The 15,546-nt window shown below is 49.4% G+C and overlaps 1 protein-coding gene across 1 annotated transcript; it reads left to right on the forward strand.

Moving 5' to 3' along the window:
- The first annotated feature begins 956 nt into the window (after positions 1-956).
- On the forward strand, positions 957-2,601 carry LOC120838841. The gene is made up of 2 exons (XM_040208925.1): positions 957-2,180; positions 2,497-2,601. Exons 1-2 carry the CDS (start codon positions 957-959, stop codon positions 2,527-2,529), a joined length of 1,257 nt encoding a protein of 418 aa, XP_040064859.1. The 3' UTR covers positions 2,530-2,601.
- The last annotated feature ends 12,945 nt before the right edge of the window (positions 2,602-15,546 follow it).

The following is a 15,546-nucleotide window of genomic DNA, read 5'->3' on the forward strand; positions in this document are numbered from 1 at the left end:
GTGTCGTTACTACGACATGGTGCACGCGCTTGACAGCGGCACGCGCTGTCTCGGGATCGATGTGTACATATTGAAAATAGAACAGTCTTCACAGAAACTCCGAGTTGGTGTGACGTCTCTTCCTTTCGTCGGGGTTCCCGCCTTGGGCCCCGCACCTCGGCACCCCGCTGCCCACGCGCCGGCAATGTAAGCCTTTCCAGCATCTCTACAGGCCTTTCGGGGCGCTGTCTTTATCTGAGCTTTCCCTGTCTCTTTCCACCCATTCGTAATGGCCCCAAGCGACCACAACATCTTAGCGGCGAGCTATAACCACTACATTTTGGCGACGAGGTATTTTCTTGCATTTTTTCCATTTTCGCCCTCGTGAGTTTTTTTATGTGAGACTCCGTACCGGAGATGAGTGGTGGCAGCACCGGCACGTATAGTTTTCTTTTGTGTGTTAGGAAATATTTGAACGTTCGAAATGTAAGGAGGTCCTTTTGAATATTCCCATCCATCACATCTTTTGCATATGTAGTACATGAAAATACTGTCGATGCATAGCGACATTTAACGTTCCGTTTCGAGCGGCAATGGTCCATTCCGAACGCCAGTAGGGTTAGGCGTAACGCCATCCTTTGTTCTTTTTTTTTTCGAACGCCGTAACGGCCGTTCGAATGGTTCTTTTTCTTTCATGCAAATAGTGCGCACCGCACGGAAGCGTCGTCCTTAATTTTCCGAGACTCGGAGAAACTGTCTCGTTTCCATTTCGGTGGAATTTTTTCGGATTTTCACCTTCGTTTTCAACTTTTGTCTCCCAACCATAGCCATAGTAGACGATAGCGTCGCTATGTTTCATGTCCATGTAGTACATCCCAATTGACTTTAAAAGGCGAAGTGAATAGATATAATAGATATTTTGTCCATCAAATATGTGTATGTAGCCATTGGCTTCACTCATTCATAACTTCCAAAAAATGGCAACAGCTTCTTTCCCGACACCTCCACCATTTCTTCCCACGCCAGGTGCCCCTGTGCAGCCTTGGTTAAATTGGAAAGCGTCGTTTTTAAATTATCTTGTGGTCCTAGAGGCTGATGAAAGCTCGCCGAAGCGTAAGCGCGCGTTGTTGTGGTCCTTGCTTGGTCTCGAAGGCCAAAGAATAGTTTCAACGTTTTCATCCACGGCCCTCGCACATAGCAAGACCGTTTCCGAATTTGACGTTCTTATGACGGCGCTTGATCAGCACTTCGCTGCCAAAAAGAATGTTGTTGTCGAACGGAGGTTATTCCTCACCCGCGTCCAGTCGCAGGGAGAAAGTGTCCTTGAGTACCTTGGTGCCCTACGGCACCTCGGCTCTTTTTGTGATTTTGGGGAGTCTCTTGAAACCCGCATCGCGGAAGTTTTTTTGGCTAGATTATTATCATCGGAGGTACAAGATCGGGCAATCCGAGAGTCTGCGGAAGCTGGACTACCCAGCCTCGAACGTATCGTGCTTCTGGCACAACAGTTCGAACGGGCTGCTCGAGATTGCGATCGTTACCGCCAAATTTCATCATGTCTTCCGCGTTCCGAGTCGACACAGGCCGTTGAGGCAGTACAAAGGGTTCCCGTTCGGCGTGGACAAGATGGCCGCCAGTTGAGGTCAAATTCGAACATGCAACGTCAAAATGGAGGGCGGCTTCCTGCCGTTTCCTCCTCCCCCGCAAATGTTTCCTCCTCACCTTCCAAGGTTTCCTTCTCGCCGCGCCACCAGTCGCGTGGACTCACACGTGTTTTTACAAGCCGAGTGCCTCGGGATGCTCCTCCGGGCGCGCGCGCTCTTGGGCGCGGGGCGGAATCGTGCCACTTTTGCGGTCGCCGACCCCATCCGCGTGAGGAGTGTCCAGCGTCCGGAATGACTTGTTTTTCTTGTGGCAAGATAGGCCACTTTTCAAATGTTTGCCGAAGTTCGTCTTCGTCGTCTGAAGTCATCGACCCCCGTCGCCTGGCGTTTCCGCCGGGACGAGGCCGCGCCGCCGGTCGCCGGTACGAGAGGCTTGGACCTGGCCGTAACCAGACGCCGATCCATGGAGTTGTGACGTTTCCCGACGACGACGAGGGGGAACAACATCCAAACAACGTCTTCACCGTCGGATCCCCGGAAGTCCTCCCTGAAGGACATGCGGACCGTCGCCCACGGAATTTCACCGCTGATGTTCAGGTGAATGGATTTACATTACCCTTACTCATTGATACTGGCTCCGAAGTGTCAATACTTTCCGAGAGCATGTTTAACAAGATCAACTTCAAGCAGCAAATCCGGCTAAGGAAACCGCCGCGCACTCTTGTGCACTACCTCCGAGGGTCGATTCCAGTCATGGGATGTTTCCAGACCAAAGTCAGCTTCAAAGAACGCTCCGCCAACATTCTTTTTTACATCGTTCGCAATGGCAGATCCCTGCTTGGGACAGATGCCGTGCATGGACTGCGTCTAATTTTATCGGGCGCGCCACTCAAGTGCTTCCATGTCAATGCAGCTGATCCTCGCTCGGCCATCCCGGGACATGTAAAGTCGGCTGGAGTCCCGCAGCCCCCATGTACGGTGGAGCCCAGTCCTCCACCGCGTCCTTCAAGTGCTCCCTGCAAGCATTCTTCATCATTGTCCTCTGTTCACGGCACTCAGCCATCCACATCGTCTCAATACTACTCCAGTAGAGGCGTCTTCGGAGACCAGCCTTCAAGGGATCCGTTGACGTCGGGACCATCTTTGCAACCTTCATCGGTGAGCGATGCATCTAAGTTACCTTCTGGCTTTGAAGAGTTTGAGGATCTCTTTTCTCCTGAGTTAGGGTTAGTTAAAAACCAAACTCACACAATCACTGTCCGGCACCATGTCCCGCCGGTACAGGCTAAACTGCGCCGCTTACCCATCACGTTGCGTGATGCCGTCAGTGCGGAAATTCAGAAGCTCGAGCGCCAAGGCGTTATCGAGCGCGTAAACGCGTCGGAATGGGTGTCCCCCATTGTAGTAGTTAAGAAGAAAGACGGTAGAATCCGTATGTGTGTCGATCTGCGGGCGCCAAATCAGGCAGTCGTCATTGATTCTTTTCCGCTTCCGCACATCGAGGAGCTTCTGAACTCCCTCAGTGGAGCTTCCCATTTTTCTAAGTTAGACCTTGCGTCCGCTTATCATCAGGTCCGTCTCGACCCCAAGAGTCGCGACTTAACAGCATTCATTACCCATGAAGGGCTTTTTCGTTTCAAACGAGTTTGTTTCGGGCTGGCGTCTGCACCAGCGGCCTTCCAACAGGTCATGTCCAAGATATTAAAACATTGTCCAGGAGTCCAGTTTTATCTGGACGACATCATTGTCTATGGCTCCTCCCAGAAGGAACATGATAATAATCTCAGACAAGTCCTCAAATGTATTAGAGAGGCCGGCATGAAACTAAATAGAAAAGCCGTTTTCAATGTTTCTGAACTGTCATTCCTTGGTCATCGTCTGTCTGCGGAGGGTCTAGCACCCCTTCCGTCGAAGATAGACGCGGTCCTAAATTTTCCAGTTCCATCGGAACCTTCGCAGTTGAAGGCTTTCCTAGGTCTAGTAGAATACTACAATAAGTTTGTCCCCCATTGTGCTACTCTGGTAGAACCCCTCCGAAGGCTTCTGAGTAAGGGCGCATCTTTTGTCTGGTCGACCGACGTAGAGGCCAGTTTTCAAAGTGTCAAGTCCTGCCTTCAGCAGGCTCCCATTCTTGCAATGTTCAATCCAAATCTTCCAGTTGTCGTCTCCACAGACGCGTCCAATTACGGACTAGGTGCTGTTCTCCAGCAGCAGCATGGGAAGCAACTAAAGACTGTTGCTTTCGCTTCCCGCTCTCTCTCTGAAGCAGAGCGGAAGTACTCAGCAGGAGAGAAAGAAGCTCTCGCAATCCTTTGGGCTTGCGAGAGATGGCACGTTTATCTTTGGGGTCGACATTTCGAAATTCAGACAGATCATCAAGCCCTTGTCACACTAATGTCCACTCAAGGGACAGGTGTTCGTCCACGACGCATCAGTCGTTGGACTGCTAGACTTTTCAACTATAATTTCACAATGAAGTATCGTAAAGGCAGCGACAACGTAGTTGCCGACGCTCTGTCTCGCCTTCCGGTCCCAGATACCGAAGAAGGTACGTCTTTTGAAGAAGAGGTTGTTTCAATTGTCTGTGCTTGTCTCACACAGAAGGAGTTCAAGGAAGAAACTCTAAAAGATCCTGTATTACCAGTTATTATGACATACCTTTCAAACACATGGCCCTCAGAGGACAAGTTGCCTCCAGAATTCAAGCCGTATTTCGTTGTAAGAGATCAGCTCTCAGTCACCGATGCCTTGTTGTTCCAAGGAGAGAAAATAGTGGTTCCGTCCACTCTCCGCGATCAAGTGATTGATGTAGCTCACGAAACCCATCAAGGTATCTCGCGCACCACCAGTATCATCGAGGAGCTTTACTGGTGGCCGCATTTAAGTCAACATGTCAGGACGAAAGTTCAGAACTGTTCGGTATGTCAGTCGACAGACAAGCCTGCAAAGGCATCTCCAGCACCTCTTCAACCAGTTGAATTCCCCAACCGTCCATGGGTAAAACTGGGCATGGATATACTAGGTCCCTTTGAACGAGCCCCAGCTCAAGAGAGGTTTTTCATTACACTGGTAGATTACCACAGTAAGTGGCCTGAAGTGGCACCAGCCCACAACGTCACGACTGCTACCGTCATTAAGTTTTTGAAGTCTGTCTTTGCCCGCGAGGGTTTGCCGCAAGAGATCACGACAGACAATGGTCCACAATTTATTTCAAAGGAGTTCAGCGATTTCTTGAAGACGCATGGTATCAAACATGTGAAGTCGTCCCTTTACCATCCCCAAGCTAATGGACAGGTAGAGCGATTTAATCGAGTTCTTAAGTCTGTCATTCAGTTGGCACTCGTCCAACATCGTCCGCTTTCTGAAGCCATTACGGAATATCTCGGGGTATACCGGAGTACGCGCCATGCCGCGACTGGAGGAACGCCAGCTTTTCTTTTACACGGTCGCACCCACCGGACGCGACTGCATCTTCAAGGGCGAGGGACCCCAGAGTCCGCCGTCCCTCCGCAGGTCGTTCAGGAAGAGCTTCCTGATAGAGTCAAGGCATATCAAACGAAGATGAAACAGTATTCAGATGCCCGGCGAGCAGTCAAGCACCCTGTTTTTGCTCCTGGGCAAGCAGTAAAGGTTTTCAAGCCTAACATTAGAGGGAAAATGCGCAACAAATATGCGCCACCGCAACATATACATGAACAAGTTGGGCCAGCCACATATAGATTAGATGATGGAACCATATGGAATGCAGACAAAATGACACATACAACATTGAAACCACCCCAACGTCAGCCGTGGTGGCTTATGGATGATGACATATTACCTACTTCAACTAATGCGGCTCCAGCTATAAGCCTGGGCCATGTGCCACCTGAGGGTCCGGCACCTGCAACTTTGCGTGCTGCGGCCCCCAGCGCTGTTCCTGCTTTTGCGGCCCCTGTTGCCGTTCCTGTTTTTGCGGCCCCTGCTGCCGTTCCTGTTTTTGCGGCCCCTGCTGCCGTTCCTGCTTTTGCGGCCCCTGCTGCCGTTCCTGTCCATGCGGCCCCTGCTGCTGTTCCTGCCCCTGCGGCCGGTCCTGTTTTTGCGGCCCCTGATGCCGGTCCTGTCCCGACGGCCCAAGAGGTCATCCAAGCCACTGCGGCCCCTGTGGCCGCCCATGCTACTGCGGCACCCGGCCCTGGCCATATTGCTGTGGTGCCTGGTGCCTATAGTCAAGCGACCCCTGGCGCTGCCCATGATCCTGCTGTGCCAGGCGTCGTTCCTCATCATACGGCTCCTGCAGCCCATGTAGCTGTGGTCCCTGGTGCTGCCCATGTACCGGTAGTACCCGGTGCCCTTCCTGTCCCTGGTGTACCCGGCACCAGTTCCGTGGTACCCTGTACCGTGCAAGATGCGGTGGTTTTCGGTGGCCTTCCCGCCACCGCAGCCCCCGGTGCCGTTCCTGATTCCGGTCTCCAAGCGGCCTTCCGCGCTGCTGTACCAGTCCAAGCCAGCAGCCAGCCACCAGTCCCGCCGGCTGCCCCGGCTGCAGTCTTCCAAGAGGCCTCCAGGCTCGCTTTCCAAAAGGGTCCTGAACCTTCCGTTCCTACAAGCGGTGGGATATTGAGCACCGGATCAAGTTCATCTCAACTGGGACTCGGGTATTGGAGCGAGCTGCCGTCATCTAGCTCCGCAACGGTCTCAGCGGAGTCCCTGCACTCTGTTGGGCCAAAGACCTCCATGCTTTCCGAGCCTTCAGTGGCTCCTGGTTTAGCAGAAGACCTGGAATCAAGTCCTGAGGCAACCCCAGAATCAACTTCTACAACAGGTGACGGTGGTGCAGACACACCACCAAGGACATACCATACTCCACCACAATCCCCATCGGACACTCCACCACAACGCCCCACGCGGCGTAGACGACTTCCCGCGAAATTTCGTGACTTTCAAGTGGATATGTACTCCAAAGACGCTCCTTAAAAACTATGGGACTTAAGTCATAGTGGTTTGCAATTTCATAGTGTGCACTGTATTTTTATGGGATAGATGTGAACAGATCGTTATTTTTGCATTTTTCACATGTATGTTTAGTAGAGGTGACTACAAAGGTAAAATGCTAATTCTTGTCATGCATATGTAAATGGAGTTTTCAAGTTTGACAGTGCAATTTTTGTTTTCTGATGTTGAATTTTATTAGAGCACTGCTGTCGAGCAGAGGAGGTTACTGCCAATCCAGGGTTCAGCGCTGTGTGAATGTCTAAATAATTCCTGAACTTCACCACTACAGGACATACACGGTGTAGTTTTTTTTTGTGCGATGTATGAGTTGCCATAAGAGCACTCGTAAAAGGAACATCTTATTTCTTGTGTTTAGCAGGACTTGCTTCACTGAATTCTTCCAAGGAAGAAAAGACGTTATTTCTCAATTTTTCAGGAATTGTCCAGCTGAATTCACTTGTGAAAGTGAGTGTATTTTCATGTTTCTAAAGGACTAGTCATTCATTTCACTTGCTGAGGTGAAAGTGTTATTCGTGTCTCGAAGGACTCGTCTTATAGCGAGATTACTTGAGTGTTCTTTGTTTCAAAAGGTTTCCAGTGACATTTTCACTTCCAGTGGAGATGTAGCATTCATGATCGTATCTTTGAAAATGTATTTCTTTACTCTTATTTTCCCCCGACCACTTCACAATTATTTTCCTTGTAGTGATTGGTCGGTAGGGCTTCGAGTGCGTGTGATTTTCCATATCGTAAAGAGTAAGCTGTTCTTTTCGGTCTAGTACCAAGTTATCCAACAGTCATTTTGTCTAAGGGGGGAAAAGATGTAGTATGCCATCAACAAGCTAGATGGCGCAAGAAGTCATGGTTTGTGTCGTTACTACGAGATGGTGCACGCGCTTGACAGCGGCACGCGCTGTCTCGGGATCGATGTGTACATATTGAAAATAGAACAGTCTTCACAGAAACTCCGAGTTGGTGTGACGTCTCTTCCTTTCGTCGGGGTTCCCGCCTTGGGCCCCGCACCTCGGCACCCCGCTGCCCACGCGCCGGCAATGTAAGCCTTTCCAGCATCTCTACAGGCCTTTCGGGGCGCTGTCTTTATCTGAGCTTTCCCTGTCTCTTTCCACCCATTCGTAATGGCCCCAAGCGACCACAACATCTTAGCGGCGAGCTATAACCACTACATTTTCGTTTCGCTGGGGCTCTCACTGCAGTGCTTACCTTCGGTAACGGCCGCGCGGCGGCACACAGGTTCAAAAGCGTGCGTTCAAACCACGGTTCAAACGACGACGGCTCCATCGCCAACCAACTACGAGAAGTATTAAGAGAACAGAAGTACCCTGAACCAATTATAGACGATGTTCCGAGAGCAAGAAAAATCATTTTGTACGTATCGCAGCGGGTTGCGGAGAGCGTTGAGAGACGGCTAAACTCGCCTACGAAAACTCCGAATTCTCCTGGGTCCCGACAGAATAGACACTGCCTATGTTTCATGTCCGCACCCAGCTCTGTCGAATATGCAAGCTGCGTAAAGGTGCGCCACGAGGGGGGCTTACCAGAAAGATGCTTGTTTGGGCTGTGAAGGCCGTCGCTAAGCGTCTTCTGCTTCCCAGCTTGCCTCAGACAACAACGACGGACTGTCTTGCTCCTGGTACCGCCATCGCTTCGTAGGGTGGGCCTCTCGCGGAGGGAGTTGGGGAAAGACATACCAGTCCGACTCTCGTCGCCCCCGGGCGTCCCTCGGTTCGCTGCATAGCAGCCGGTCACCCCGTTGGTACCGGCGTGAAGCCATCACCGCGCGACACGGCGTCACTATCTGACCGACCTGACTACAGTCAACGTCGCCTTGCATGACAAACGAGCGCGAACAAAAGCGTGACTCGGCGTTCTGGATGAAGCATGGCATGAGCACTCTGGGCATGAGCAGAGGGCATGAGCAGAGCATGAGCAGATACGGCCATACGGCTCTGGGCATGAGCATAAACAAAAGTGCTGCGAAGGAACTGGCGCCTGACTGGCGCTATCTCCCGCCACCTAGCCACCTAGCCATCAATCATCTTTGATCATCTTGCATATATAATGGAGTTATGGGTGGATAGGTAATAACGGCGGAACCCGTGATAATGGGCGGTAGCTTGTGCTATTTATCTTAGAAATCGAAAACAAGCAAGAAACACAGTACCAAAAAAAAGAGCTTGTACTTGGGTTATCCGCCAGGGGCACTCTAGGAACTAGTTGGCCCACTCGGTTTCGGTTTCGATTGAGCAGCTTCACTTCATGCTATCACCACATGACCGAATGCGCAGCTTGCGTTTTCAATTTTGCGACTTCCCGCGAATGTACAATACTCTAAGCATTCTCGGGCGATATAAAAGAAAGACTGGGGCAGTTTTCTTGGTTCTCGACATGCCGGATATTGTACGTGCGTATGCAAATGCAGTAAGAAGTGGCTTAGTCACCTCCCCCCACGGTTTTATCTTTGAACTCAATTTTAACCCAAGTAGCGCACTTCGTCCTGTGAACGTCTTTAGGATCTCCTAACGTCCCAGTGATGTCCTGTGGACATTTGTGCTGCTTGGGAATAATCCTGTCAAGTACCGGTAAACCACAAGTTAAATTTGGTCACTTTGCGCCCTTCACGTAACTTGTTTGCCAAACGTGCGCTTCTTGCTACTTCACTGAGTGAAAAACAAGCCACATCTCCCTCAGGAAACTCACAGTTGAGCCCAACGTTGGCACATAAATTTTTGTGCAGCACAACACTGCTGCACAAAAGTTGCTAGGGAGTCTTCCTCTTGTATCGTATATCTCGCACTCAAATTTTATTTTCGCATATACCGAGATCGGCTAGCTACGACGGAGCCCAAGCTCTGTGTCTGAACGGTGGGTCCGGAATTATCTTGACAGACTAAATCACGAAGAAAGCAAACACATAATAATCTTATGTCCATTAGTCACCGTCAAATGCGTATTTGAATCCTTTAGTCCATTTGGCCCATCACATAGGGGTTCACACCCGTATACATGCATGCCGTCCGGCGAAAGGTGCGATATTCTTCACGCTTCAAGTGCTCGACTGTTGCTTTCTTAAAAACTTTTCGAATGTGCATATATGATTCCGGGATAACTTCACGCGCATACGCGATTATGACATCGTCATAATCGGCTGTGTTGATCGGCTGCGGGTCAACACAGCCGATTGATATAAGAAGTGTGTACGACTTTAGCTTTTCGGTTGCGACTCCGAATTTTACATCGCGTACTTGCATCAAGAAAAAAAAACAGTTATTTCAAAAAGGTGATTTCGTCAATGGACGCAAAAAACGAGCAACAAACGTGTTGACCAGCAAAACTAATATGTAAAGGTGCGAGCTCGGTGTACGCGTACTTATCCGTTGTTACAGCGTGTTGACTCGTACACAAGCAAGACCCCCGAGCTTCGCATCGCCGAGATTCCCAGCACTTGCTCGTCCACATACCTGCTTGAGCACAAAAATACAATCATGTTTCAAGACAAACTTTACGTATGGTTCGGGCTCGTGCTGAAACTTCGAGGTCCGGCCATTTAGGTTAGTTTAGAGACCAAAAATTAATCGCTCTTGACGAGAGAATGAAAGATAACAGTGTATGATCTCTTGTCGCCGTGTCGAGCGAAACCGAAACCATGACACTCTCCCCCCTGGCCAACTGTAAAGCCGGTGACAGGTCAAGAACGAAGTGGAAGCTCCTCCCACCCCTTTCCACTTCAGCGGAGCGAACTGTGGAGAGGAGGTCGCCTCCTCTCCAGCATGAGGAAGCGAGCAAGCCGGCCGTGTCGCGGCGGTCGCCTATTGTTCGCCGCGACCTGGCGGTAGCCGCCGCAGGAGCATCGGGCAGCAATGGCGACGAACAGCACGGCGGACAGTGTCCCTTTCGTGATTGCGACGGAATTTAAGGCAGTTACGAGTTCGAAAAGTTCCTTCGGAAGCCGGTGCCGCCGGCAGAATCATCGCGAAGTAATAGCAACGAACAGCACAGAGGACAGTGGGCGACTAAGAATCCGGAAAGCTTCTTCGGTAGCCGGTGCAGAATCATCGGGGGGAAGCAGTGGCGATTAGCAGCACAGCGGACAGTGTTCCCGGGGTGATTACGACGGTGTTTAAGGCGGTTGCGAATCCAGAAAGCTTCTTCCGTGGTGCCAATATGACAAAGAGAAAACTGTTTCATGAATCTGGCCGCGTGTGCGACGTCTGGATTGGATGCTCTAGAATATAACCAGCCTTTCACACGGTGTGAACTTGAGGTGACCCTTGCAACAAAGAAGGAATCTGCACCTGGACCTGACAGAATTAAATATGAAATGTTGCGGCACTTGTCTCATGAATCCCTAGGACATCTGTTGACATTTTTGACCATTTGTGGGGAGTTTCTATTTTTTCTCAGTGCTGGAAACGTGCGTACATAATCCCCTCGCTGAAACCCGGTAAAGACTCTTCTCTGCCTACGAGTTATCGTCCCATTGCGCTGACCAGTTGTCTCCGGAAAACTTACGAGAAGCTGATAAATAGGAGACTAGTGAACTTTTCAGGGGCTGAAAAAATATTAGTCACGAATCAGTGTGGATTTAGAAAGGGTCGCTCAACTTTAGATCATCTTGTTCGCCTGGAAATTTCCATACGTGAAGCTTTTGTACATCTACAGCACAATGTCGGTATTCTTCGACCTAGAGAAGGCTTACGACACTACTTGGCGTTATGGGATTCTAAAGGACTTGCCCATGTATGGCATCCGTGGCCGAGTGTTGTGTTACCTACAAGATTTTCTTACTAACCGAACTTTTCAGGTTAGGTTTGGCTCCACGCTCTCTGATGTTTTTCTTGGAGAAAATGGGGTTCCCCAACAGGGTCTATTGAGCGTTTCTATATTTGCAGTGAAAATAAACAGCCTGGCTGCAGTGACCACCATCTGTCTCCTATTCGTTGTATGTAGACGATGTGCAGATTTCATTTTCTTCCTGCAACCTCTCAAGTTGCGAGCGCCAACTGCAGTCTGTCTATGCTAGATCGCAAACTCAACGATGAAGTTAACTCAGTCGGTCGCTGATTGGCTGCCCTTTTGGTCACGTGATGTGACGTTGCGATTGAGTTTTTCCCTACGGATTCCGATGGAGTTCGAGCTATGCTGGTGAAATAATGAAGTTCGCGGTGACGTCAAAATGTCGTCACGATTGAGTTTGGCGATGGAGATAACTTTGTAGTAGTCGGGCAGCAAAAGTTGCCAAAGTCAATGAAGATGGCGACGTTCAAGCTCGCGGACGGGGCGGACCAAAGCGGACTATCGCTACGTTTTTATGTGTTCGCCGTTCAAGGTTCGTCAGGGACGTAATCGGGGAATACTGCCTGACACTGGCTGGTGCTGACATTTGCTGTGGAAGCTTTGGCGGCGTCGCGAGGGGCCCCATATGGTGACCGCCGAGCAGCAAGTGCTCTCTTTGAGCGTTGCTGGCGGCACATTTTGCTGCGACGAAGACGTCACCGTGCGTCGGTGTGCTGCGAGTCGCATTCTTTGGATGCTACAGAGGCGATAATCGATAATCCGGGGCTAAAGGTGGGTGGGCTTCGCGCGCCAAGTGAAGACGGAAAGACGACGACCAAGAAGTTCAGCGATGCGAATTCAGCGGTGTTGTCGGTAAGTGCTCAATACACATTTTCTCAATGCGCTTGCACGAGAGCTCTCGGTAGAAAACGGGTGCCTCGTTCACCGTGATGAGTGTCGTGTGAGATAGTCGCACGGATTCAAGCTTACTCGTGATTGCATGTGTATCATCCAAATGTCTCGGGCCTCAACATCTGGAAATTGTTCTGCTGCTGCACGTTGTGTACGTTTTCATTTTACGATTGCAGGTTCAAGCTGGTACAGTATCTTGTTCTTTGCTTGTGTTGTCTGAAACGTTTCTGCTGCTTTTCTGCCACACCGGGTAGGGCGCCTCGTCAAGCTGCAAGCCATGCAGCTTGAGGTTTGACATTATATGCCCCATCTACCACCTTTGTATATAAAGGACAATAAAGAGATTATAAACTCAATTGACACCTCTTTGCTCTGAAGGCATAATTTTGGGTATTGTGCAAGACAAGTGGAATATCTCCACTTTGTTTTGTTTTTTTTCAACTTTTTTGTTATTACATTTTCAGCCTTTTTGGGATGCTATGCAACTACTATCTCCAAGTAGAGGCTGCATTAGCATATAGAATTTCTATCTAGTCTTGATGTGCTTTTGGACAACTGAAAAGGTTATGGAACATTCATGTCAGATACCGCCTCACTGTTGTGTGCAGGTGACAGCAACAAAACCCTGAAGCCATGCTTGCACACCAATTCCTCGCAACCCCAATGGATGCTCTGCTGTTCTGAGGCCAAGCTTAACAAAAAGCAATGCTTAGGATTCTGTCGTAGAGCAGTGAATAGGATGCCGAAAAGCAGGTTCCGGTGGTTGCAAAGGTGCTAGGCACAGCAGCATCATTTGACTTTCTGCGCAATGCAGGCTTGTATAGCTCTATTTTGGGGCCTCTCCCTTGAGCCCCAAGAGTCCGACCCCGAGGACGGTGTAAGCTTTGACAGCAGAGGACACGCTGTGCAGTGCTGAAAATCTGAGAGGTGACCACCTCTGCAAGTATGTGCTGCCTACCAGGGTCTCCCTGCTCAAACTTGAAGCCTAGCAGCTGTTGAGCCTACTACGAGCTTTGTCTCTCGTCACATCTGCGAAATATACTTGTGTGTATCCGCTTGCAATGTTTTGTCATACTTTGTAACTTGCCAAATCAAGTAGACACGGTAAGTCCCTTTGGCTGCAGAGTGGTCTACCTAAAAGATAGTTCAAGCGGAGTTTTGGTATGGCACCTAAAAATGGAAGTTTGTAATAAGTTGGCGTTTCTGAAAAAGCTTTTTAACACAATGTTTTTGGCAGGGTAACCTTGCAAAAATGCAAACCGCATAAGCGAAACGTCGAGGCATTAGAATAGAGAATAAAAGAGGGACTCCTCATGGGTGGCACCTTGTTTCCCATTGACTGCATAAGCATTCTGGCTCTAACAGTATATTGTTCCAAGCATAGAGGAAGAAAAGGTGAAGAATTAACTGTGGTTGCTGGTATCTGGACGATTGAACTTGAACCGCCGTGTCACCGTTAATTGTGAAATTTCTGGTTTCCTGTATATGAAATATACATCGACATCTGAAGTCGAGATACGAGTCCCGGCACATAAACAATTGCACCGAGATTTCCTGACCCAAAATTTGTATTCGATGTATGACAATTTTGTCGGGTATGACCAAGGTAGTGCTGCAAACCTTTTTTCCATGCTATACTGAAATCATGAAAGACGCAAAGTGGTGCCTAGGGAGCATGTTTTATTGTGCATGGTAATTCTGCACCCCCATGAGGGGCAGCACGAGTGTGGTCAGTGAAGATGACTGCTGGCTATCTGCAGCTGCTTGTCCCTCCACAGCCTGCAAACAAAGTACACGAAAAGGGTGAATGTTTATAAAAACAAGCATTTTTAAAGACTATGTTACAGAAATTGCATAGAACAAGAGAATTCCAGGGGTGTGGTGACCAGTAGTGTATAGCATACCACTGCTTTTATTTTCTTTTAGAACTCTTATGCAGTGCTCGAAATATCAAGAATGCGAGACTCCTGAAAGACATTTTGTTTATGGGGGCACCTTCCTAACCAAGGAACTGCTCAGACCAGCAAGCTCATGCTGTGGGTCTTCCAGTACAACACGCAACCTATGAAGCAAGCAGCCTTGAGCAATGTGCACCTAGCATGATCCAATTACTTTGCAGCAGACAAGCCTGCTCTGTCCATCACATGAAAGATGGAAAGCGAAAATTTGGAAATCACTCACTTCGAAACACAACACAAGGTTCGAAAATGAAAAGGAGCGAAAACAGAAGAGTCCTACATTCACTTTCCTTTATGCTATAACTGTCTGTCATAACTGATTCCCAGTGACAAGTTAACTGTTGTTCCCGTCAATGTTTTTGGTGCTGTGGAAGTCCAGCTCTTCCGCATTGCATTGAGCAAACAACAAAGACTGTGAGCCCAAGCTGCTCTGGGTGTAACTCAATAAAGCAAGACGAAGAAACTTGGCCTGGAATAATTCATTAGTGCCATATGACCCAGGTTTTCTTTCGACAGTTCTCCAAACAATGCTTGCCAGCCAATTTTAGACCTTGACTGCACTTCTCTACATCTACGGCACTCGTGCTGTAATGTTGGGTGCCCAGCAGCATGTGCAATGCAACCAGCTGCTCCCGCTGAGTGGGCGAGAAGTCCTAAACAGTGCAGCTGGGGGCAGTTCAGGCCCTCACCATCCAGGGTGGCAGTGTACAGCTGCAGCTGAAAAAGATTAGCACAAGTGACCAATGACCGGAGTAGCAAAATTGCGACAGGCAGCGCTATTGTTCCCGAGCGCGCCGATAGCAAGTGCCAGTCATGTTCCATGTCTCAACGTTGGTGGCTACCAGAAAATTGAGGGATAAGATAGCTTTCGGAATGCAAGCTTTAGGATGGGCTGCTTTGTGCCGGCCACCATTGTGTGTCGAGATTTTGCTGCTCCGGTCGTTGGTCGCTTGTGCTTATCTTTTTCCGCTGCAGCTCTACCTGATGACCGGTGCACAGCTGATACGACACAGTTTCAGTAGCATGCATACATGGTTTGCAGGTAATGTCATGTCAGTATAAAAGACGAGACCTTTGAGTACTTCCAAGGGCACCGTGTTGGTGACCACCACTTGGTACATGTCAGATGTGGTTAATGGCAGAGGCTGCTCATATTGCCATGCACGTCTCCGAGCAAGCTTGCCCGTGGCCGAATGGTTATTGTGCTTAGCTAGCACACAAAGGGCTGAGGTATGATGCCTGGCCGCACATGCACCTTTTTGTTATTTCTGTAAATGTTGCATTCTGGTTTAATTCAAGAATCCCATTGCTTGTTCAAAGTCAGA

This window comes from Ixodes scapularis, unplaced genomic scaffold (assembly GCF_016920785.2).
Source record: "Ixodes scapularis isolate PalLabHiFi unplaced genomic scaffold, ASM1692078v2 PGA_scaffold13__105_contigs__length_92229423, whole genome shotgun sequence".
Classification (NCBI taxonomy): Eukaryota; Metazoa; Arthropoda; class Arachnida; order Ixodida; family Ixodidae; genus Ixodes; species Ixodes scapularis.